Genomic DNA, 24,444 nt, shown 5'->3' with positions numbered 1-24,444 from the left:
GCCTAGAGAAAGAACCTCTGCCAGGGAGAGGGAAGAGTCTCCCTCTTCTCCCTGACAGAGGTTCTTTCTCACTACATTTCCAATGGAAACCTGAGGGAAGCTGATGAGTGTCCTCCATGCATCAGGAGTCTCGTCTGTTTTGGCTCTTAGAGACTGAACCTGGGACATTCTGCATGCAAAGCAGACGCTCGACCAATGAGACATAGCCTGAAGAATGATACCTTCCCTTCCTCCTTCCAGAGCACTCAGTGCACAGAGTTTGGATATTCTCTGTGCCTCACCCCTGAGCTGCTACTGGCCCAAAGTCTCATAAACTCAGCCTCCCCCACATGCTTTTGTTCTGGCCAGTTCTTTAATTGTGGTTTGCTAAACAATGTTTATTATCCTACTATATAAAAGGCTAAGCATTTTCAAGACAACTCACTTCCTACTCTGGTGCACCACCAGAGGGCACTGCTGTGGAGAGAAGCCCAGATGAGGCAGCCAGAACTCCACAAAGCGCGCCATGGTGGGAAAGCCGATGCCCGCCTTCAGCCAGCTGGGATCAGGAGCAGAACAGGTGGCAATATCCACCCTCTGCCTTCACACAGCTGGGATCAGTAGGGGAGAAGGTGGCAGTGCCCACCCTTCACCTTCATCCAGCTGGGAGCAGGAGCAGAGCAGGTGGCAATGCCCTTCCCCCGCCTTCATCCAACTGGGATCAGGAGTGGAGCAGGTGGCAAGGCTCACCCCTCACCTTCACCCAGCTGGGATCAGGAGCGGAGCAGGTGGCAGTGCCCGATCCCCACCTTCACCCAGCTGGGATCAGGAGCAAAGCAGGTGGCACTGCCCATCCCCTGCTAGGGGGATGGCTAGGAGCAGGTGGCAATGCCCGACCCCCACCTTCACCCAGCTAGGATCAGGAGTGGCGCAGGTGGCAATGCTCGCCCCCCTTCACCCGGCCAGGATCAGGAGCGGAGCATGAGGCAATGCCTGTCCCCCTTCACCCAGCCTGGATTAGGCACAGAGCAAGTAACAATGCCCCCCCCCCCCGTTCAACTTGCCAGAATCAGGAGTGGAGCAGGCAGTAATGCCCCCCCCCACTTCACCCAGCCGAAATCAGGCACAGAGCAGGTGGCAATGCCTGCCCCCCCTTCACTAGGCTGGGATCAGGTGCAGAGGAGGTGGCCATGCCCACCCCCCCTGCTTTCATCTAGCCGGGATCAGTGATGGAGGAGGAGGGAATGCCCGCCTGCCTGCCATTCCCTTTCTAGAGCCTGTTGTATTTTTCCCCACAATGGGCTTTGTTGCTAGTTTTTTTCTGGTAATATAAATCTACAAGCAGTTTATTTCCAAGTTAATAAAGATAACTCAGATTTAATACTCTGCAAGCCTTGGATCTCTGAAGCTGTTCAGATACAGTCAAATCCCCTCCCCCAATAAATCCCCCCCCCCAACTCTTAATTAGTTCTTCTGCTTTAGCCAGAGATGTCTCAATTAGCATTTCCAAATCAAGTAGAGTACTTTTTTTAGTTTTAAAGCTTGGCTATATGGAATATTTTCATGCTTTTGCTTTTAAAATACAACAGGGAATAAGATTTAATGCAAAATATACAAAACCTTTATGTTAGTCACAAACGGAGGCCATTTCTATGTCTATATCAAATCTACGTTGAGAGAAACTGCAGATTTTGTAACTGCCTTTCTCAAATTTCTGATAGTTAAAGCATCCTTTTTGGGGAAGAAAACTTCACATGTATAGTTATGAAGGTTTACTTTTAGAGTAGGTCAGGAACATGAATTACAAGCCCTTAGAAGAGTTCCCCTCTTGTGATTCAGTTTGAGTTACAGTTCTGAGTTTATCTCCAGATCAGAAGATCTTCTCTAGGGGTGGACATTTCTGCTATAACTCTTTATCAGGAAAGATTTACGGTGCCATCCAAAGGTGGACCTGTAAATCATATGAAAATTAGCTCTAGCAGAAGCTGATAGGAAGGAGGCATCAGGCAGAGATGCAGTGAGCTGCCCAGGTGTCACACAAGCCTTATTCACTTTGCAAAAATTCGTGTTCACTGTACACTGGCAGTGCATGATTTTGTAGCCCATGGCTTATAAAATACAATATATAGCACATGTAGGTTGCCAGCCTCCAAGTATGGAGTTCTCCCCAAATGACAACTGGTCTCCAGTCTGCAGAGATTGGTTCCCTTTGGGGGAAAAGGTAGCTGCAGGTGGCAGGCTCTATGGTATTGCATTCCTGCTGAAGTCCCTCCCCTTCTCAGGTCCCAGGCATCTGCCAATCACCAGGAATCTCCCAAGACTGAGTTGGCAAACTTAATACATGGCATATGTTTTAAATATGCAAAACCTATCAATGGAAGCAACGGCTGGGGACTCTGTAGATCGTAGTTCTCCACTCCTTGGATTCAAATTCTAGACGGGTAGCCATTAAGTAGCAAAACGGAACAGGACTCCGGCGGCACCTTAAAGTCTAACAGTCACAGTCCTTTGCATCTGAATAAGTCATCGCTGACTCAGGGTCTTTATAAACTATCCATTTCTGCACGGGTTTTAACATGCCACCTGCAGCCACCCGTCTGCTGAAGGGAACTGCTTCTTTTTTAAAAAAAGGAAAAGCTCAGAATGATGCCGCTGGGGGAGGAAAGGCTCCTGCCCCCTCCAAATGCCATTTTCTCGCATGAAAACTGCTTGTGAGGGGAGTTTTCACTGATTTTGCAGCTCTACGTGGAGAATCTGCACAGGTTCTCCATGTGGATCACCAAAGTTGGCAAAATAACTCCCCATGCTGTTTTCACACAGGAAAATGGCTTGAGGGGAGGCAGGAGCACTCCCTCCTGTTCAGCAGATGCGTGGCTGCAGGGAGCACATTAAAACCAGCACATGTCCTTGCAGAAATGTATCGTGCTTGAAATCAAGATGCTGTTGGACTCCTTTGCTTAGATTGCCAGAGGCTAGCCGCCCTGGGGTGAGCATCACTTCCTGGATCACGAATGAAAAGGCACGGGTTCCTTCTCTCATGGGCAGAGGCCAGGAAACCCTCCGCAGGCCTCAAATATTGACCAGCCCTTGAAGTTTGGCTCAATTGTATGCTTTGCTTGTCTCTGGATTTGTGAACTTTCTAGATTTGGACGAGTGCGCCCAAGGAAATAGCATCGAAGGAGAGCAGGGACCCCGGTGCCAGCACCTCTGCCACAACTACGTGGGGGGCTATTTCTGCTCTTGCCATCCTGGCTCCCGTCTCCAGAGTGACCAGCACTCCTGTAAAGGTGAGAAAGTGGGGAATTAGGAAGCGCTGAGGCTGAGCTGAGGGGCAGCCGATGGGCAAAAGGAAATTTGCCTTTATTTAATGAGTGATTAAAATGTAAACTTCGCTGCCAGCGGATGCACTGATGGCCACAGACATAGATGGCTTTAAAAGGGGATTAGGCAGATACATGGAGGAGGGGGCTACCAGTGGCTACCGGCCAGGGTGACTAAAAGGAGCCTCCCCGTTCAGAGGCAGCGGTCCTCTGAATCGCGGTGCTAGAAGGCAGTGTCAGGGTAAGGCCTCAGCCTCTGTGCCCTGTTGCTGGCCCTCCAGAGCGACTGGTTGGCCACCATATGAGACTGGAAGCTGGGCTGGATGGACTGCTGGTCTGCCCCTGCAGGGCTCCTCTTCTGCTATGATGCTCTTCTTATAGCTGTCATGGTGTGCTGGCACAGAGAATGAAAGCGGACCCCAGAGGTCACCATCTCATATCTCTATATATTCACTAAGTGGCCTAAAGCAAGCCAATATCTCTCTCTGCTGGTCCTCCATGCGGGGCTCTTTTAAGCATTATTTGTGATAATATAAGTGGAGCTCTTTGAATGCTGATCATATGGCATCATGATTAGTGTTGGGCACAGGTGGTATTCTCTTTTTCCTATCAAAGGAAGAGGAATGCAAAGGGAGCAGACCATACTCAAGGTGAATGGTTGGCTGAGGTGGTGGTGCCGGCAGGAGCGCTTTGGGTTCGGGGACCAGGGGATAAGTTTCCTTAGAGAAGGCCTTCTGGCACATGGTGGGCTTCACCTCTCAAGAGAAGGGAAGAAAATGTTTGGAAAGAACCTGGAGAGCCGTAAGGGGAAGGGGACGATCAACATGGGGATTTCAGTGAAGAAGTGATAACACCGGGGGTCCACCTGGGTAGGACAGATCTAACAAAGGTACAAGGTTACAAGTGTTGCTTCCTGACCATATACCAATGCCCAAAGTATGGGTAATAAGAAGGAAGAGCTTGAGCTCTTGCAAACAGAGGGCTACGATATAGTAGGAATTACGGAGACTTGGTGGGGTGATTCCCATGACTGGAATGTGGTAGTGGATGGGTATGAGTTGTTCAAGAAAAACCGGAAGGGTGGAAGAGGAGGTGGAGTGGCATTGTATGTGAGGAGAGGGCTTGATTGTCAGCAAGTTCTGGAGAATGTGGTTGACAGCCCAGTGGAAAGAATGGGAAACAAGGTGGGAAAAGGGGAGGAAGGACAAAGGGTATTGTTGTTGGAGTCTGCTACAGACCGCCTGACCAGGGAGAGGAAATGGATGCTGCCCTCCTTGAACTGATTGGTAGAGTATCCAGACATCAGAACCTTATAATTATGGGTGACTTCAACTTCCCCAAGGTTTGCTGGGAGACAAGCTCAGCAAAGCGACAAGAATCACACAACTTCCTGACCAGCTTGGCCAATAACTTCCTTTTTCAAAAGGTGGAGGAAGCTACAAGGGGTTCGGCCATACTAGACTTGATATTAACCAACAGGGAATAATTGGTAGATGGGGTGAAGGTGGTGGGGACCGTAGGGGGACGTGACCATGTCCGCCTTGAATTCCAGTTGCTGTGGGGAGCCAAGGAAGTTCATAGCCAGACTCGTAGGTTAGATTTTCGTAGGGCCGATGAACTCAGAGGCTTGATGAGAGTCATTCCATGGGAGAGTGTGCTGGAAGGGAAAGGAGCGAGTGAAGGGTGGGCCCTTCTCAAACACGAGCTTTTGCAAGCTCAAGCCCTCACTATCCCAGCAAGACGGAAACATGGTAAGGGCTCCAAGAAACCGATGTGGATGCACAGAGAGCTCCAGAATAAGCTAAGGGAGAAAAAGGAAATGTTCAGGAAATGGAGAGAAGGACAGACCTCTAAAGAGGAATATGTGAGGGTTACTAGGTACTGCAGATCAGCCATCAGAGAGGCCAAAGCTCAGTACGAGCTGGGTCTGGCCAGGAGGGCTTGCTACAATAAGAAAAACTTCTACAGATATGTGAGAAGCAAACGCAAGGTAAAAGAGGCAATTGGACCGCTGTTGGGAGTAGATGGAGAAACTCTGATGCAGGGCAAAGAAAAAGCAGATAGGCTTAATGACTTTTTTGCCTCTGTTTTCTCCTTGAAGAACTCAAGCCCATCTAGAGATGGTAGTAGACATGACAGGACACCTGGGGGGCTAGTTGCCATTGACAGAGAGGTTGTGGAGAGGAACCTGGCTGCACTGGATGAATACAAATCCCCTGTGCTGGATGGTGTGCACCCAAGAGTGCTCAAAGAACTTTCTAGAGAACTTGCAGAGCCTCTGCCCATCATCTTCAAGGCCTCCTGGAGGACTGGGGATGTGCCACAATATTGGAGAAGAGCTAATGTTATCCCAAACTTTAAGAAAGGGAAGAAGGATGACCCAGGAAACTACAGGCCGGTCAGTCTGACTTCTGTTGCTGGGAAGATATTAGAGCAGATTTTAAAGGGATTGATCTGTAACCATCTGAAGGACCGCTTAGTGATCCAGGGAAATCAACATGGTTTTGTCCCCAACAGATCTTGTCAGACCAACCTGGTTTCCTTCTTTGATTGAGTAACGAGTTTACTGAATCATGGGAGCTCTGTCGACGTGATTTACCTGGATTTCAGTAAAGCTTTTGATAAGGTCCCCCATGACATTCTAATGGGTAAACTGGAAGACTGCGGACTGGACTATAGGACAGTTCGGTGGATAGGGAACTGGTTAGAGGACCGCACTCAAAGAGTGGTGGTCAATGGCGTTTCATCAGATTGGAGGGAGGCATCCCGTGGGGTGCCGCAGGGCTCAGTTTTGGGCCTGGTACTTTCCAATATTTTTATCAATGATCTGGATGAAGGGGTAAATGGGCTACTCATTAAATTTGCTGATGATACCAAACTGGGAGGAGTGGCAAACACCCAAGAAGATAGAGTTAAAATTCAACAAGACCTGAATACTGTGGAGAAGTGGGCGGTTGTGAACAGGATGCAATTCAACATAGATAAGTGCACAGTATTACATTTGAGCCACAAAAATGTGAAGCACAAATACTGGATGGGGGGTACAAAATTGAGAGTGTGCATAAGAGAGCAATGAGAATGATCAGGGGTCTGGTGACTGAGCCCTACGAGGAAAGGCTGAGGGCCTTGGGAATGTTTAGTTTGGAGAAGAGGAGATTGAGGGGGGACATGATTGTTCTCTTGAAATATCTGAAAGGCTGTCATTTGGAGGAGTGCAAGGAGGGATCTGTTCCAGTTGGCAGCAGAGGGTAGGACTCGAAGCAACGGGCTTAAATTACATGCAGAAAGGTACCAGCTGGACATTAGGAAAAACTTTTTCCCGGTCAGAGTAGTTCAAAGGTGGAATCAGCTGCCTAGGGAGATGCTGAGCTCCCCCTCACTGGCAGTTTTCAAGAAGAGGCTGGATGAATATTTGTCAGAGATGCTTTAGGCTGATCCTGCACTGGGCAGGGGGTTGGACTAGATGGTCTGTATGGCCCCTTCCAACTCTGTGATTGTCAGACTAGCACCAGGGAGACCCACATTTGAATCCTTGCTTTCCATGGGTGACTCCGGGCCAGTCACACACTCTCAGCCTAACCTACTTCACAAGGCTGTTGGGAGGATAAAATGGAGGAGGGGAGAATGCTGGGCACAGCCCCAAGTTCCTTGGAAGATGGGTGGAGAAAAATTGCAACAGATCATATACAAATGCAAAGTGTTGTTATTATTTAGCCAAGGGCTGCAGCCAAAAGGGGCCTCCACCTTTAGACACCCCTTTTAGTCACTCTGCTGTATTCCAAACTGGACTGGCTAAAGAGGGCTAAAAGTGGGGATTTGACCTGTTTATGAATGAGACAGGATTTCTGATCTGCTTCAGAAATGGTGAATACAGAACAAGGATTTATTTGTTTAGTTTCTTTAAAACCCTTTTTATCCGACCTTTCTCAGCTTACAGGACTCAGTCAGGAGTGGTAGTTATTATTCCACTTAAATATGTTAAGGGAGTCCAACAGCTGAGTGACAAAAGAAAGGAGGGTCTCTGAAAGCGGACTGCCTACAAGAAAAAAGATCTTCCTCCAACATTCTAACCATGTCCTTCGGCTTCCACTAAACCTTCCTGGGCTTTCTTGCCTTCCAGTGGACTGCAGCAATGAGCTGTTCACGGAGCTCTCTGGATATGTGTCAAGCCCTGGGTACCCCAGGCCCTACCCACCAGGCCTCCAGTGCAACTACAGCATACGAGTGGAAAAGGGGCTGATCATCACACTCAAATTTCTGCCACCCTTTGAAATCGAGGATCATCAGCAAGTCCGCTGCCCTTATGACCTGCTCAAGGTATTGTTTTATTTATTTGATTGATTAATTAAGTTTGTATTCCACTCTCCCCGGAAGTGGGCTCAGAGTGGATCACAACCATATAAAAAATACAATAATAAAATACAATAATAAAACTTGGCAGCATAAATATAAAATCAGCAATTGCAATGCAGTGTATAAGACAGCCCTGCACATATCGCACTACCCATTCAGCCTAAACAGATTTTACTGCAGCTCAATTTATCCCCAGCTGGGAAGGTTCGCTGCCCCGAATCCTCAGTGAGTAAAGAAGGAACCCACGGGTGACCCCCCACATGATCCCTGCTGTCTCTCTTTGCAGTGTCTTATTCCCAGAATGTGAAATTAAAGGGTGCTGCTGAGCCTTTCTTAGGCATGATTTGTGGGCCGTATCCAGAATGTTGTCCTAGGTGCACATTATCATATTTTCCCCATCTGTGTTTTTGAGATGGTATGAAAGTTCTACTTACGGAGTTCAATCTGTGATTGCTCATTTACACATGCCAGCAAGTTAACGTCGCAATTGTTGGGTCATGAGAGTGAAACAGATGTATTTGGATCTCGCAAACACAATTAGGGACACCAAATTGCAAAGTCCTTTTGGCCTTAACAGTTGCTTATATAGGTCCCTATAGTATAACAACAACAACATTTGTTTTATATATTGCCCTTCAGGACAACTTAACACCCACTCAGAGTGGTTTACAAAGTGTGTTATTATTATCCTCATGACAATCACCCTGTGAGGTGGGTGGGGCTGAGAGAGCTCTGAAAGAGCCATGACGGACCCAAGGTCACCCAGCTGGCTTCAAGCGGAGGAGTGGGGAATTAAACCTGGCTCTCCAGATTAGAGTCCTGCTGCTCTTAACCACTACATCATGATTAAAGTTTCCCCAGTGGGGCAAACAGTGTCTCTCTGGCGTTATTTCAAATCAGGAAAACAGCACAGAATAGAGACTTAAACCTCCCTCCACTTTTATCACAGCCCCAATACAAATTAGGCATCACATATATGATTTTTAGAGAACAAAATACAGGGAGTTCTATTTGTGTCACTCCAAGCACCTGTTCTGAGCCCAAAGGAAAAAGATTTCCCTCCTCTTGGTCTCTAAAGGATAACCAGAGAAATTAAGCCGGCAGGCCTAAGAAAAGACCCGTGCTGCATTAGACCAGTGGACCATCTAGTCCAGCATTCCCTTTCACACTGTGGCACACCAACTGCCCTGGAGGGCCAAATGAACAGGGCATAGAGGCCGAGGCCTTCGAGTCCTGATGCAATCTCTAGCAATGGATTTTAGACATTTGCTGCCTCTGGACATAGAGGAATGTTGGTCTGACTTGGTAGGAGGAAAGATACTGAGGTGCACTCCCCAAACCGTTTTTCCCCACCAGGTCCAGGTTGGGAGTGAAGAGATCAGGGAATTCTGTGGCAGAAGGCTCCCAGACAGCATTGAAACTAACAGCTCATCGGTGGACCTCCTTTTCTTCACAGACGAGTCAGGGTTCGGCCGTGGGTGGAAGATCCACTACAGCACAGCAAGTAATGTCTCCCCATCTGGCGTGGTCTGATAAACGACATCCAACCATCTGCCAATCCTTGCCTCATTTTTGCCTTGTCTCCAACAGGGATCCGATGCCCACAGCCTGTGCCAAACGACAAGTTCACCATCATCAAAGACCCACAGTCTGTCTATCAGTTCCAGGACTACTTCATTGTCAGCTGCCAGACAGGTTATAATCTAATGGAGGTGAGGCTTGTTGACCTGGCTTCTGCAGCCCTTTGCCTGTTTCCCCTTCCTTTTTCTTTCCTTCTGGTGAGCTCCCTCAAGTATCATTTTGTCATGGTGCTTCAAGGTATTTTGCTTCCCTAAGCATCCGAGGGCTGCTGGGTCTACTGCTCTGGTGGGAGATCTCCCAGCTGGTAGCCTCAGTTCACTGCTGCCACCTGGCACAGTGGTGGGGCAGTGGAGAAATGGGCACTGTGCCAGGGCTGCAACATCACTTCCAATGCGAACCTGGAAATGACCTCAACATGTTGACGTGAAGCTCTAGGTTTTCCCCAGAACAATGTTTTTACCCTAGATATCACTTCCAGGCTCACATCAGAAGTGACGTTGCGTCATCAGCAGGGTGCCTGTTTGCATGGCTCTTCCCCCTAATGTTCCCTTCTGGTGCCAGCACTGGACGGGCAACCCTAACCCATCCCCTCCTGGGCCCATGCCACAACGTAGCCAAAGGAGGAGCAGGCTGAGGGAGGGATGCCAATCACACACACACCACTCGGGGCTGGGAGTGAACGCAGCCCCCACAGAGCATTGGCACCCAAAACAATCACTTGGGTGCCTTGGTTGGAGGTCTAGCCTGCGTCTCGTCTTTGTCCCTGCCTTCCTAAATGCCTCTTTTCCCCTGAATGCTTTGCTATGACCCTTTGCCTCTCTCCCTAACAGAAATGCAGTAAAACACATGTCAGGGCATGAGAGAGATTTTTGAATAACAGAATCTCTGCCTTGAAGGCGAGGCAGAGTTGCAGTGTGATTCAGGACCTGGTTCGAGGCAGAGGGAGATACAAGGATTGCACAATATATTTGGGTTGGCCAGTTACCAATGAAGAAATAGTGGAAACCAAAAGTAGAGCAAGGCAAGCAAATGGCTTAGTCTTACCAAGGGTTAAGGCTGCTAGATCCCCCCAGGCTCAAATCAGGGAGTGGGGGGATTATGGGGAGGCACATGGGGGCAAGTGAGACCCTTACCAGATCAAAAGTTTTCAAAGAAGATTTGCCAAGGGAAGTTGCCCCGCTCAGCCCTTGTGCCTCTGAAAATCCTTCCTGCGCTTCTAACGGGGGAGGGGGGGGTGAGGTACGAGGAAATCCACAGACTAGAAGGAAGAGCCAAAAAAATTAAATATGCAAGTCACAGAAAAACCGACAAAATGACCCAAACAACTTATATTTACTACACGGACAAAAATAAAAGGGTGTGTGCTGTGAACCACTCTAGGGGAAAGGGCCCTCCTGCCTTCTGCCAAGGTTCACTCCACTCCTGAGTTTATGCACATTGTCGGGTCCCCCAGAGCCCAAACCAGGGGATGTGGGGGTTTGGAGGGCTCGCATGTTGGGAGGACTCACCCTGCATGTGCGCGCAGCCTGCATGTGCTCCAGAGGACTTCCTTGTTGTGCCGAGAACGACGGTCATTCCCTGCACGACAAAGAAGGGAAGGCCCCTGCGCAGGGCCAATGGGGTATTCTGTGCACACCGACCCTCTAAAAGCAAAGGGAAATCCCCCCCTCCCATGCTATTTTGACATGGGGAAAGGCTTGGAGGGGGAGGCAGGAGCTCTTCCTTCCCCTGCAGTGGCTTTCTGAGGACATTTGGGGGGGGGGGTGTCACCTTTATTTTTGAACAGTCATTCCCCACAGTTGTGTAGCTGTAGGGAACCCAAGTTGGGTCTGGGGAAGCTGAGGCCAACTGTTTAAAAACCTGCACATCTAGTTTGACCCATTTCTTCCCTTGGTAGACTAAGGACCGGACTCTGCTTCTCATGTTCAGCAACTACCGTATCTTGTTCTTCGAGAAGTAGGAAGACTTGCCAGTCAGTCTATTATTTTAATCGCACTTTTGAATATTTTCCTGGATTTTGGCTGCTGAAGCTGAGTTAGCTGTTGGGCTAGTGCAGAGTATTCTGTTGCTTATGCAACACTGGAGACTCATATCTGCTCAGAATTAGCCACTGTGGAACTGGGTGTTTATGGAAAAACTGGCCCATCAAATTCTCTTCCCTAAGGGGTTGAATAAACACAGAGTTTTTCAAGCCAAATGGCTTTCTTTTATTTGTTTGAGAACATGTATGATGCAATCTCCTGTAAAAGATTAGTTTTTTTTTAAAAAAATGCCCTAGTTAAGTCTTTTTTTAAAAAATTATATGATTTCTCTTCTCTATGCTTTTCAGTGCAGGTTTCTTCCATGTTCATCAGTATGCATAAAGACAAGTGTCCTGACTGACTCATCACCGCCCAGCCCAAACCCCTAGACCTAGAAAGATGAAATTTGGGGAGAACATTCCTTTCATGATGTAAACACCCACTAAGAAGGAATTTTAATAAATTCACCCCCTAAGGGGGTAAACAGGGGTAAAATGTGTTTTTCCAAAGGGATACAGCTTCCCTGTGTGGCTGGCAGGCTGCTTCCTGCTTGCGCCTCCGCCCACTGCCAGCTCGGCCACTCTTCCCTGATTGGGCCAGCCTTTCAAGGTCATTTACATATGCGGGCTGATTGGGCCTCACAACATATCACACCTCATCCCCCTGCCCAGAGACAGTTGGAACACAGAGGTCATTTGCCTGTGCAGGCTGATTGGTCCTCCCCCCCAACATTCTAAACAGTATGCAGTTGCTGTTGGGAGTCATTGAATGTGCCTGAGGTCAAATGCACCTCCCAGTCTTCTCTTCAGAGTCCACTAGGATTGCCAACTCACACACACACACACACACACACACACACACACACACACACACACACACACACACACAAACCAAAAACTGTTACATACACATATTATAACTGGATTTAAAGTAATTAAATACTGTAGCGAAGCACAGGTATCAAGCTAGTTAGCAATATATGTACATTGTATGTGTAAAGTGCCATCAAGCCACAGCCAAGGCAAGAGGTGAACAGAGGAAGTTTGCCATAGCCTGCCACTGTGTAGCAACACTGGACTGTGGTCTCCCATCTAGGTACTAACCAGGGCCACCCCTGCTTAGCTTCTGAGATCTGATAAGGTCAGGTTAGCCTGGGCCGTCCAGGTCAGAACTAGAGATGGGCACGAATCGATTTACGACCCATTTAAACGCGTGAACCAGGCCGGTTTGTGGTTCATGAACCAGTGGTTTGTGGAAGCTCGTTTCCACGAACTGGTCTATTGGTTCATTTGGGTCGTAAAGGGGCAGTTTAAATGGCCATTTCCCCAGGAACATGGGCATATAAACTTTTCCTGAGGCTTGCAAGCGGTAGGTCCCTTTAAACTATCAGCTGGCAGGCGGCAGGGGGGGATCCCCCCCTGCCATGTGCAAGGCAGGAAAGGGCCCTTTAAACTGTCACTGCCACTGCTAAGCAGCCGGAAAGGGGCATTTAAACCCCACGAACCATGAACTGGTTCGTAAACTTGCCCCAGTTCGTGCCAGCTCGTGGTTCCTGGTTTGTGATAACCGACAAACCATGTACCTCATGGTTTGGGTTTTTTTGTGGTTCGTGCCCATCTCTGGTCAGAACTATTTTGCTTTTACTGAGTCTCAAATGAAAAAGGAAAGTTTAAAAAAGAAATGTGTCTGAACAGATGACAGAGAGAGACCCTTGGCAATATACGAGTGGCTGAAGCAGGGCCTATCGCAGGGGAGCCTGTGAGGGCGATTTGGCCGGGGCCTCACATTCACCATGAGCCTCAAATTTAGACTGTTGACAGTATCTCCTAATGAGGCTATACATGCAGTTGCAGAGATTCACTGATAGGACTAAAAGAAGGTGTTCATTATACAACTTCACAGCTGTGTCCCATGACCAGGCCATGCTGGGAGCCTCAGAAAAATGGAATTAGCCTGGGCCTTTCTTGCCCTCTGAGGGCATTCCTAGATAGGGTTGGCAGATTCCGTGTGGTAGTTAGAGATCTCCTAGGATTACAAATTATCTCCAGGCCACAGAGCTCTGATCCCCTGTAGAAAATGGCTGCTTTGGAGAGTGGACCCTTTGGCATTACTCCAGGGTCCCTCTTCTCCACAAACCTCGCCCTCTCCAAGCTCCAACCCTCAAATCTCTGGAAATTTCCCAAACTGGAGTTGGCAGCCCTGCTTCTAGACAATACTTTCCTGCACGGGCCTGTGCTTATTTTAATGTGCTCCCTTTAGTCACATGGCAGCTGAGAGCAGTAGTCTCTTTTTTAAAAGGATGGCCCAACCAGGCTCCTAGTAGTGCCACAGATTGTCCACGTGGAGCTACAAAATCAGTGAAATACCACGCCCCTCCTGCTCCGGTGGTGCCAAGAGGAGCCCATTTGAGCTCTCTCCTTTTTGAAAGAAGCAGTTCCTCTCGGCTACTGTGTGGCTGCAGGATGCACATACTTGGGCAGACAAGTTTCATCTAGAGGTGTCCGGAGAGGCCCCGAGTTGAAGTAGATCTGGTCAGGGCTTTTTTTCAGCAGGAACGCAGTGGAACCGAGTTCCAGAACCTCTGAAAGTGGTCACATGGCTGGTGGCCCCGCCCCTTGATCTCCAGACAGAGGGGAGTCGAGATTGCCCTCCGCGCTGGTCGGCGGCGCGTAGGGCAATCTCAGCTCCCCTCTGTCTGGAGATCAGGGGGCGGGGCCACCGGCCATGTGACCATTTTCTTCGAGGGCAACCCACTGAGTTCCACCACCCCTTTTCCCAGAAAAAAAGCCCTGGGTCTGGTCATGGGGAAAGTCGTCCCAGCAGGGAGAGTGAGCAAAAATGGAGCAGGGTCTAATTTTCAGCTCTTTTGTTTTGAGCAGGGAGATGAGCGCCTGCTGTCTTTCACTGCCGTCTGCCAGGATGACGGGACCTGGCACCGCCCCATGCCCCGGTGTCAAAGTGAGTTGCTGGTTGTAATGGGATGCAATGGGAACCAAGCAGGGATCGCCCTATCATGACATGTGGCCCCAAGAAGCAGACCTTGAGTTCCACTAAAGGGCGGCTGCCTGTCCATGACTGAATGCATCCAGGGTGTGTGTGTGTGTGTGTGACGGAGAGACTGCTGCCACATCCTGGATTTTGTCCTCCTGTACCAAAATGCCTTGTGTTGGCCTCATGGCCTGATGCTTGCCTGGAACTAGTTTAATCTATGAATCCTGCTGTATCAGGACTTGCAGTGGCCGGAGCTGGAAACGTGGGCTTTATGTTCTGCTGCCTCATGCGGCGAACCACCCAGGGGCAGCAAGGCTGGGGGGTTCCTAGATTATGATGAGCTCTCAGGGCTTAGCTGCACGTTCACGTCTCCTCCGTGTTTATTTGAAACTTGTTCTTTTGCAAATGCAGCCTCCAAGGTCACCATTGAGAAAGAGTGGGAGGAAGTACTTTAACCTTTTGAGGCCCTGCCATTTTATTTTATTATTATTATTTTATTTTTTTATAGTCCACCCCTCTCACCAAGATTCAAGGTAGATGACATAGTGTGAGATTTTTTACTGAAAGAAGCCTCCCTCCCAAGCTACTTTTACCCCCACAAAAATATGGGTCTTCCCAAGCAGGAGTAAAAGGGGGTGGCTTTTTCCAGCAAGAAAATGGCAAGGGAGGAAAGGGGTAAGGTTTCTTGTTTTTCTCTCTCTCCCCCCGCCCCTCCCCTCCCCCCCCCAGGGCACTCTCCTCCTTGGTCCAGCAGTCCAAGATGCTGCATTTGCAAAAGCAGAACACAAAACCAGGGAACAAATTTAACTCCTGCTGCACATGCACCACTCGCCCAAGCCAACCCGGTAGCTTTCCTTGATCTGGTAGGACTACAGAAGCTTCCAGGTTGGGCTGGGACTACGATGGCCAACTGCCTGGAGAAAAGGATGCTTAATGCAATGCTATTTACCATTACCATGTGATTACTGACCTCCATACCATGAAACACATCATGCCAATTTCCACAGATGAACCCTCTCTCAAAAGGACAGGACATTTTTTCCCCTCCAGGTTATTGGCAACTCTTGCTGGGATCTGGCCCAGGCAACAAGCAATCTGGTGGTGCCCAGCTGAGAGGGGGCTAGCTCCCTGCCCATGTCCCATCTCTCTCTCAGCTTCATGTTTTGCTCGAGGGGGGCTGGAGCCAGGAGCAGATGAGGGCCCTTGAACTTACTGTAATGGGTTGCTGCAGTGGATGGCCACTGACAGCTAAGCGCAAGCTGAGGCTAGCTGAGTGGTGCCACAGTGCCACGGGAGCCCATGGCTTAGCTTGCTGCCAGGTGGCTTTGCCATCCCAACCTTCCCCAGCCTATGGCCCAGCACCTGCCGGGCCCAGTATATGATAGCGTTTGGATGGGTTTGGGGCACAGCTGCATGAGGTGCTCAGCTGCGTGATCTGTTCCCCTGGGGGTTGGTGGGTTTAAAAAAAAAATGAGACGCAGCCTGGCAAGCCACGCTTGGGGACGGAAGGGAGCGGCAGGGCAGAACCGTCTTCCTCTTCCGCCTGCCTTAAATCATTCCCCCAAGCTGCATTTTCCCCAGGCAGTGTTGCCAGCTCAGGTCTTGCAACCAGCTAAAGACTGAGCAACGTGGGGTGGGGGGCTTGTCAGCAGTGTAATGATGTTGATAGTGACACGCTGACGTCACTTCCAGGTACGCAAGGAGTGAGGTCGGCATGTAGAGATGCTGCTGTTCGCTCCCCGTTTTCCTGCTTATTTTTCTCCCACCACCCACTTAAGGGGCAGCAGGAAGTGTTGGCTGGGGCAGGGGATCCCCCCACTGCCAGTGGGAACCTGGCAAGCAGGGTACATGTGAGGAGGGTACATGTGATCTCTGAGTACACAAAGAGCAGTTGGGGAAAGGACCGAGCCACTCCCAAGCCGCCCCTCTCACTTCTCTTGTTTTCCACGGCAGTTCCTGCGGCTGCTTTTCATTTTTTTAAAAAGGGGATAGAGCCATGTAACTGAGCATTGGATATTTTGGGCCACGGTCAGAAATTGTGCTGCTGGGCCAAGGACGGAGGTCCCTCGCGGTCATTAGCAACTACTGCACATTTGTGGGAGACCTGGAGCAGATGGGTCCTACAGCCGTCATGAAACTTCTCCCGGCTTCATTTGCCAGCAGAAGAGGGCTTTCCCTGCCCCCAAGCAGGCCTCCCACAGGCCTTTCAGTGGGGAGGGAGGTTATGGTCCCAGCAGAGGGCATTTAACTCCTGGAAACACTCCTGAAGCCTTCGTGAAAGATTTCCTTCTTTCCCCGACTTTCCTTGTTTTGTCTCACAGTTGTGAACTGTGGTGAGCCTAAGGTTCTGACCAATGGGATCATTGAGCATGTCTCCAGTCCAAGGGATAACAACTACCAGTCGATTGTCAGATACCGCTGCAACGAGCCCTACTATCACATGGTCGCCCGCAGTGGGACAGGTGAGTTCTGTCGCATCGTGAACTATCTTTCTTTGACCCCGTTCCTTCCTAGTCTTGTTCTAACATCCTGAAGTCTCCCTACATTCTGTGAGGGGGGGGGGTCTCTCAGCAGCCCCCATGGCAGGCATCAGGTTTCCCCCCATCACTTCTAATCCTTTGCCTTTGAAACTTTAATCCAGCTCCTCCTTACTTTACCTTAAACTTAGACCTCAGGAGGGCTTTGGTCACAACCAACACTCTTTTTATTTCCACTCACATGGTGCTTCAGGTGTTCTCAACTTTACCCAAGTTTTCACCTCGAGAACACCTTCCCATTTTTGTTTGTGTGACCTAAATATTGCTGCCTCCCACAGAAGGTTTTTGCTGCCACCAAAGGCTTTTGCGTTAGACCTCCTTGGTTTAATTGGTAATATAAGAAGGCTTGTTATAGATGGCAGTTTGAGATAACGGTCAGCATGTGAGGATAGCTGTAAGAGAAAAAGATCTTTCTTACTTAAACAAAAGTACAATTTATTTATAAGAACATAAGTGTGATGGTTGCAGAGTGTATTGGTTTCAGAATAGTTCTTAGGTTTTAAAAAAATATATCTTCTAAAAGGTATATTCACAGACTTAGTCGCAAAAAGTAATTTTCCACATAGGTCTTCACCAGGGCTTTTTTTCTGGGGAAAGAGGTGGTGGAACTCAGTGGGTTGCCCTAGGAGAAAATGGTCACATGGCTGGTGGCCCCGCCCCCTGATCTCCAGACAGAGGGGAGTTGAGATTGCCCACCGCACCGCTGAGCGGCGCGGAGGACAATCTCAACTCCCCTCTGTCTGGAGATCAGGGGGCGGGGCCACCAGCCATGTGACCATTTTCAAGAGGTTCTGGAGCTCCGTTCCACCCCGTTCCCGCTGAAAAAAAGCCCTGGTCCTCACTAACAGAATAAATTCTCTTCACATCCACACAGACATTGATTCACTCACGCCTTTCCACAGAGCTTGTCTGACCTAGAGAGATTAATCTCTCTCTCTCCACAGTTTGCCTGACTTAATCAGGCTCTCCGGGCTTCCACCCAGTCTGGTGGACTTAGCTAGAGTCCTTTCTCTGGGGCACCCACAGGCTGGCTTAGCCAGACTGTCCTGGAGAGTTCCTTCAGAAGCACAGACACAGATTCTAAGCAGTTTGCCTGATTCAATTAGAATGAACACTTTTTCTCAGCAAACTGACTAGAAATTGCAGTTCACCCCCTAAGGTATAGCTACTGCCCAATCAAATCACACTCCATTCACCTATCAAGGCCTTTTCTCAGAGGTCTGCACTTCAACTCACAGTAATTTTTTTTTAAAAAACCCTACTTTAGCAAGCAGAAATAAAATATAAATAAAATACATTACATGCAAAATGTTACAGTTGCTAAGCTATGTCACTTTCAGATAAAAACCCAGAAGTGATAAAGGGTAGCTCTGGGAATTACTGGAAATACTATGGATTTTACTATAGAGTTTCCAAAAAATCCTAGAGTTATCCTTTTTCACTTCCAGATTTTACCAGCAAGTGACATGTCAACATTATCAACATCGTACCCACCCTCCCATGCAGAGCCAACATTAGCACATGGCAAGGTGTGGCAACTGCCAGGGCCTGTGGCTTCTCGTGGGGCCCACTGCTGCTGGCTCCCTGCTCGCACATCTCCCCTGATGCCTGCACTCGCACCCTTCCGTCACCTGCTTGCGAGCACTTTGTCACCTCTGCTCCCAGATGCGTATGCTGCCTAGTGCTGTGGGTGGTGCACAAAACACCAGCACTCCTAGCTGCACCCACCACCCAGCACCATTGCAGAAAGGGTGTGCCAGCAGTGTGGGCAGCTGTACTGCAGGCAGTAGGAGAGCTTGTGAGTGGGCAAAGGAAGGATGCACAGGCATGTGGGATCCACGGCCGGATCTAGGGTTGTGGGCACCCAGGGCAACCCAAGTCTGGCCCCCACGTGCATGCGCACAGCGCCCGCGCACTCTCAGCACTGTGTGATGATGGCACTTCCATGACATCATCATGCAGGGGCGGAGCGTGCCGCCAGCAGAGCGGCAGCAGTGCGGGTGACTGGGGGGCCGCCCATGCCATTCGCCTGCCCCGCTGCGGGGGTGGCCGGCTTGCCACGCGCTCCCTGTCATGCAGGGCAGGCGAATGGCGTGGGCGGCTGCTCAGCCACCCATGCTGCTGCCAGCACACTCCCAGTGGCTGGCAGCTGCGCCTGGCACCCCCTCTTTGGTGGCGTGGGGGGCAGACTACCCCACTGCCCCCCGTTGATCCGGCCCTGGTGGAACCATGCGGGCAGGAGGGCAAGAAGGGAAGAATAATGGTGGGCATAGGGGGCCCTGAATACTCTCTGCCCAGGGCTCCCCCAAATCTTGAACCAGCCTTGATTACATGTCCCTGCTGCCAGCCTTCCCACCAATTGCTAGTCTCAGCTTGGCAACCTTAGCTCTTCAGGTGCCCTCAGAAAGCAGGCAGGCATATCCAGGAGGAGGTGATCCCTTTGGTATGCAGTGTCAAACCGTTTAGGGCTTACCAGCATGCTTGCACTGAGATATTTGTGCAAACAAAAATACCGTGACCTCAACCTGCATGCATAGCAGAAAATATTCAGTCCAGGGCTGAAGGCAAGCTGCACATCTGTGTTAAACCGAGCACAGGATTAGCCCAGACCACATCATACTTGCATTATAAGGAAATAGAGCAAGATGGGTAGCCATGTTAATCTGTCTGTAGCAGTAGAAAAGAGCAAGTGTCCAGCAGCACCTATAAGACTAACAAAATGTGTGGTAAAGTATGAGCTTTCATGGTAGGGTATGAGCTCACAAAAGCTCATATGCTATCACAAATTTGGTTAGTTTTACAGGTGCTACTGGACTCTTGCTCTTTTCTACTGCATTATAAGGAGGCATTTTAGGAACTTTTTGTTTGATGTTTGAGCTGGGAGCCCGAATCTGAATGCCTGATGCAGGATTACAGTCTCAAGCTCAGTCTTCTCAACCTTCTTTTTTGCCCTTGCTATTCTTGTTTCTTACTTCAGGTGAATATGCTTGCTCTGCTAAGGGCTTCTGGAAGAACAAAGATGATAACGAGGACATCCCAGTATGTCTGCCAGGTGAGCAGGGCTCATATGCTGCCCCAGTTTTTTCTGTGCCCCCCACTTACTGCCCTCCAAATTAGGAATAACCTCAGTAGTCAAACAGGCAATTATATCCAATTTTTGCATCACGTAGTGCCTTGGTAGTCGGTTTGAGAATTCTTCTCCTATTTAATATTTCCTTGGGTAGATCTGTACAGATTTGAATCTGGGATTCATTATATTGGAGAGTTTTTTGTTTCCTAGCAATTTCCAGGATTCTTTTTCTTGTTTCCCAGTTTGGGAAGGTAGCAATGATGTCCCTTGGAGATTTCCTGTTTGTTTTTAGAGGGCCGACCCGGTAAGCTTTGGAAATTACTAGAGTGATATTTTTACCAGGGTGGAAAAGGCTAGCAAGTCAGTTGGCTAGGAATATAGATAAATCTTGTTTTGCTGTTAATTCTTCATTCACCCCCCTAAATTTAAGTTTCTGCTGGTGCGTTATTACTTCCAGGTTTAGAATTCTTTCATGCTTTTGCAGAGTGCGGATTTTGTTTTGCAGAGAGCTAGAGATATCTAACGCACAGCCAATTTTTTGAATAACGTTGTTCATTTTAGTTTGGAGATCTACAATCTGGTCAAAAAGTGTCTTTATAAGATTTGCCATTTTGTTTAGGATACTAAGTTCCATGTTTGCAAATAAGGCATCAAGTTCTCAGTCGGGGGATATTCAGTGAAGTTCCTACCGCATTTCCCGTTGGCGCCATTGTGCTTGCGTCGCTTGCAATTGCTGGCTCTGGTGTTGAGGCTTGAGTTGCAGGAAAGAAATCCTGTAGATGCTCTGCAACTGTGCCGTTTTGCTTCTTGATATCTGTGCTGTGTTTCCCCATATCTGGGAGTGGTTTATTAGTTTAATAAGATACGGGTTTGGGAGGATTTTGGAGCGGGGTGGGACGGAGTTCAGCTCTCAGGTGTCCATCTTCTCAGAAGCCGATGCCGCCTCTCCCCCCCCCCCCCCGTGTTCTTGTGCTTTGAACTCCAAGTTCTGAGATTCATCCAATCTCTGGGACTCTGGTTATAAAAGATCTCCAGTCACAGGGCTGTAAAGGATCTGTGCTTGAGACCTTTAAGAGAATGTGTATTCAGTACCTTATCACAGTGACTCTCAAAAGTTTTTGAAGTTGGACCCACTTCTAAACTCTTTCTCTTCTTTTCAGCACCCACTTGCAAATTAACTTGTTCCTATGTTTCCCCTTCCCGAATACAATCTGCAAGTGTCTCACATCATTTTTTTTATCTTGAGTAGTTAGAAATATATAGCACTACAGAGCCACAGGCTGCGTTTTGCACATTATACACAGGCCAATCCAAATTTGCTATCAAGCCTCCCAGAGTTTCCTCCTCCAGCTCACCCTGTTCTCCTTCTCCCCTGTGGTCTCGCAACCTACCTACAAGAGAGCCACCACCCACTTTCCAATTACAACCCACCTTTTGAGAACCATTTTCTTAGTGTGTTCAAGGTCAAATCCCAATCACCAAACAAACTGCAGGTGGCCTGAAATAGTGAGTAGTGGTGATGCCTACAGCCTAGAAGAGGAAATGAGGGGCTTTGTAGGATTCACCAGGATGTCAGGTGACCAATCAGAAGATAAAGCTGGGATAGCAGCAGGTCTTGGAGGAACTATACAGCAGGCAGTGGAGTGATCCTGGCTGTCCTAAATGAGCTGACTTCCAGGTGTAGGAGGATTGCATAACCTGGTCTGAAAGTATCTTCCTTTGAACAGCAGTGCTGGTGGGACATTTCGTGGGGGTTTGGCATCTGACTGTGTAGCCAGTAAGACTGGACAATGCTGAGCTAATTAGGGTCTCAAAGAACTGAAGAAAAATTAATTGCATGGGACAGGTCTGATATGTTCTACTCAGAGCCAAAGTACATGTTACATGTGATATGAGTTCAGTCAAGAGTGCCCAACCTGACTCTCAGTCACCCGTTCATGTGGGGACTAACCTATAAAAACCACTCCATGCAGCTCCAAATGATTGGGGCGGGGGTTTCCCTCTCATGCCATTTTCACCTGTTGAAACATCTGCAGGGGGAGGGGCTATTTGCCTCTTCCTCCGGTTCCAAGTGTCCATCACAGGGCCTGTACAGCCCAAGGAAAAGGGAAACTGTCCCCCGGCAGCTGTTTCCACTGACAAAAATGGCAGAGGAGAGAAGTTTGGAAGTCCCTCTTTCTCCCTTGCAGTGTTTGGAGCTACATGAAGTGACAGGGAGGTTTCTAAAAGTTAGTCCACTCAGGAACATGTGATGGAGAGTCAGGTTGGGCACCTGTGATCCAACTTCTGTCACACTAATGTGTATTTTGACTCTCAGGTGTATTCTATTAAGAAATCTTGGAAAGAGGAAGAGGACAAAAAAAACAACCAGTGGTTGGGTAGGTGGGAATAGCAGCCTTTCTGAGCACTCTCTCCCTTTCTGAGCATCATGTCCTTTTGCAGTGTGTGGAAACCCGGATAATCCTGTCGAGCAAGTCCAGCGGATTATTGGTGGTAGCACAGCTCAGCCGGGCAACTTCCCGTGGCAAGCCAAGACCGTCATCTCTGGGGCTGGGCGTGCTGGAGGGGCATTGCTGGGTGATCGCTGGATCCTGACAGCCGCCCACACCGTGTACCCCAAGGGGCGAACCGAATTTGAGGAGAGGAAGAGTCTCCAAGAGGTGGCTGAGAAGGCAGAAGTCTTCCTGGGCCATGTAAATGTGACCGAGCTCCACATGCTGGGCAACCGGCCTGTCCTCAGGCTCTTTGTGCATCCAGACTATAACCCTGACAATGAACAAGACTTTGACGGAGACATCGCGCTGATAGAACTGCGAGACCCCGTGACTCTTGGCCCCGACATGCTGCCCATCTGCCTTCCGGATCCACGAAACACCTCCTTCTATGTCCGGGGGCGGATGGGCTATGCCAGTGGCTTCGGTGTGGAGAAGCACATCCTCTCCGACAGACTGAAGTACGCAGCGATCCCCATGGGTGACCGGGACACCTGTCGGGAATGGCTGAAAGGGAAGAAGATCCGTGGGAAAAACCCAGTTTTCACAACCAATATGTTTTGTGCAGGGTCTCCTCGGGAAGGGAAAGACACCTGTCAAGGGGACAGCGGGGGGGCCTACACCGTGCTTGACCCAGAGACTGGGCGCTGGGTGGCCACTGGCATAGTCTCTTGGGGCCTTGAATGTGGCAAAGGGTATGGCTTTTACACTAAAATAATAAACTATCTGGACTGGATCAAGGGCATTGTGGGGCAGGATTGGGTCTGAAGGCCTCTGTGGCTCAGCAGCGCCATATAGCCAGCCTTCCAACAGATATTGGGGGATATATACTTATGAAGCAGGGCTGTCAAACTAATTCCAGACAAGTAAATAATGCATTTAAATAAATTTGCATATTATCATAACCTCAGTGTAGGTACCTTTTTGACATGTTGTATGGAGTATAAGATTATTTGTAGTTTATTGAATGAAAGCTACCATTCATTTTTAAAAGCATAGATGCTTTTATTGGTTTTCTTTGTCAATTCCCTATTACAATAATGCACCCAAACCAAAATAGGCCATAACTCTCTATTCTACCTGTTAAAATTGTGCATACCACTTAATAGACTAAAGCTTTAGGTGACCAATCCACCAATTACACCAGCAAAATTTTCAGCTCATCTTTGCACTCATAGTTCTTGTTATACATTGGTGTACTGTATGCTTTAGCAATGTTGCAAACATTTTTCTCCCTCTGTTCAAGAAGGATTTTATTTTCTTGTGGTTAGTTAGGCAATTGAACATGTTACAAGGGCCTTAAAATAAACCAGGCAGAAATGGATTACACCTGCTTGTCTCTTGAATTTTGGAAATAGAACAGAAACGAACAGGGAACATCTGAGCTTATCACGGGAAGGCCAAATTGTCTCTTGGGGGACGTCTGGAATACATTGGTGGAATGGAATTAAGATGGCATTTTCAGTGAGCTGACCACTAGGGGTGTGCACTGGGAAACAACTGTTTGTTTTGGATCCAGGGTTTCTGAAGGAACTATGTACCAGTATTGTTTCTTTCCTTATGGGGCAGTTCTGGCTTGGATCTAGTCTTTTTGAGTTTTTTCATTATCATGGGTTTCAGCCCCGTTCTTTGCAACGAGGGCGTCCAGGCTCTTTGGGGCAGCTGTTTTTGCACTTAACAACACCAAAATTTCACAGAACACAGTCCTCCCTCTAAATCATCGATCCATCGAGTTTGTCCTCAGTTATACTACCCACACACACTCACACACAACAGACCCTGAAGAAGGTGTGTGTTGGTGGGTGCACGCTATGGCAGCAGGGCAGCAGCAGTGCTTTCTGTCCACTTTTTTCTTTTTCTACAGTGCTAATAAATTATCTTTATATCCCGCTGTTGTTCTCTGGGCCATGTTTCCTTGTGCTTTGCAATTTTGTTCCCACCACGAGTGGATGTTCTAGCATTAATCACCACCAATCTCCATCGCCCCAGTGGAATCAAGCAGGCATGATTGTCTGAACCCCCCACCTAAACAGTGTTTTATGAATTTTTTTTCTTTTTGCTGTGGATGGGCAGGATTGCTTTTGAAAGGGCAGAGTAGGC

The 24,444-nt window shown here is 48.7% G+C and overlaps 1 protein-coding gene across 2 annotated transcripts in view; it reads left to right on the top strand.

Moving 5' to 3' along the window:
* Positions 1–23,673, top strand: part of C1R (complement C1r) — a 33,833-nt gene extending 10,160 nt beyond the window's left edge. Inside the window, exons 4-11 of one of the 2 annotated variants that reach the window (XM_055002656.1) lie at positions 3,123–3,266; positions 7,420–7,616; positions 9,009–9,156; positions 9,243–9,364; positions 14,134–14,212; positions 16,567–16,707; positions 19,760–19,834; positions 22,295–23,673. In XM_055002656.1, coding sequence (XP_054858631.1) covers positions 3,123–3,266; positions 7,420–7,616; positions 9,009–9,156; positions 9,243–9,364; positions 14,134–14,212; positions 16,567–16,707; positions 19,760–19,834; positions 22,295–23,112 — 1,724 coding nt within the window. In that variant the 3' untranslated portion in view covers positions 23,113–23,673. Of the gene's footprint in view, positions 1–3,122; positions 3,267–7,419; positions 7,617–9,008; positions 9,157–9,242; positions 9,365–14,130; positions 14,213–16,566; positions 16,708–19,759; positions 19,835–22,294 lie in introns of both variants that reach the window. The other variant, XM_055002655.1, reaches the window with a different exon arrangement.
* Positions 23,674–24,444: the final 771 nt, after the last annotated feature.

The sequence above is a fragment of the Eublepharis macularius genome, chromosome 18, assembly GCF_028583425.1.
Source record: "Eublepharis macularius isolate TG4126 chromosome 18, MPM_Emac_v1.0, whole genome shotgun sequence".
In the NCBI taxonomy this organism is placed as follows: Eukaryota; Metazoa; Chordata; class Lepidosauria; order Squamata; family Eublepharidae; genus Eublepharis; species Eublepharis macularius.
This window is presented reverse-complemented; position numbering and strand designations above follow the sequence as displayed.